The sequence below is a fragment of the Penaeus monodon genome, chromosome 24 (genome assembly GCF_015228065.2).
Source record: "Penaeus monodon isolate SGIC_2016 chromosome 24, NSTDA_Pmon_1, whole genome shotgun sequence".
In the NCBI taxonomy this organism is placed as follows: Eukaryota; Metazoa; Arthropoda; class Malacostraca; order Decapoda; family Penaeidae; genus Penaeus; species Penaeus monodon.
This window is the reverse complement of record NC_051409.1, coordinates 26,311,388-26,311,626: the sequence shown is the minus strand read 5'-3', so window position 1 is coordinate 26,311,626 and position 239 is coordinate 26,311,388. Positions and strand designations below refer to the sequence as shown.

At 50.2% G+C, this 239-nt stretch overlaps 1 protein-coding gene across 1 annotated transcript in view; it reads right to left on the bottom strand.

Moving 5' to 3' along the window:
- Positions 1-239, bottom strand: part of LOC119588689 (major facilitator superfamily domain-containing protein 12-like) — a 36,240-nt gene that overhangs the window by 2,160 nt on the left and 33,841 nt on the right. Inside the window, 1 exon segment of the mRNA XM_037937325.1 lies at positions 116-204. Coding sequence (XP_037793253.1) covers positions 116-204 — 89 coding nt within the window.

The window sequence follows — 239 nt, the reverse complement described above, 5'->3', positions numbered from 1 at the left end:
AAAAAATCCACAGCATTAACAACACCGATCCCACAGTGCTGCCACCCAACGGCGCCGTAACCAAGGAAACCATTACACTACGGCTTAATAACCAGTTCCTAAAGCCACTTCTTACCGGGTCAGTTCCTGGATCATGAAGACAGCAATGCCGTTTAGCACTTTGTCCCCGAAACTCATGCTTCCGTACACGAAGGCTGAGCTGTTCTGCAGGCGGAGAGGGGTGTTAGTCCTTATCGTTG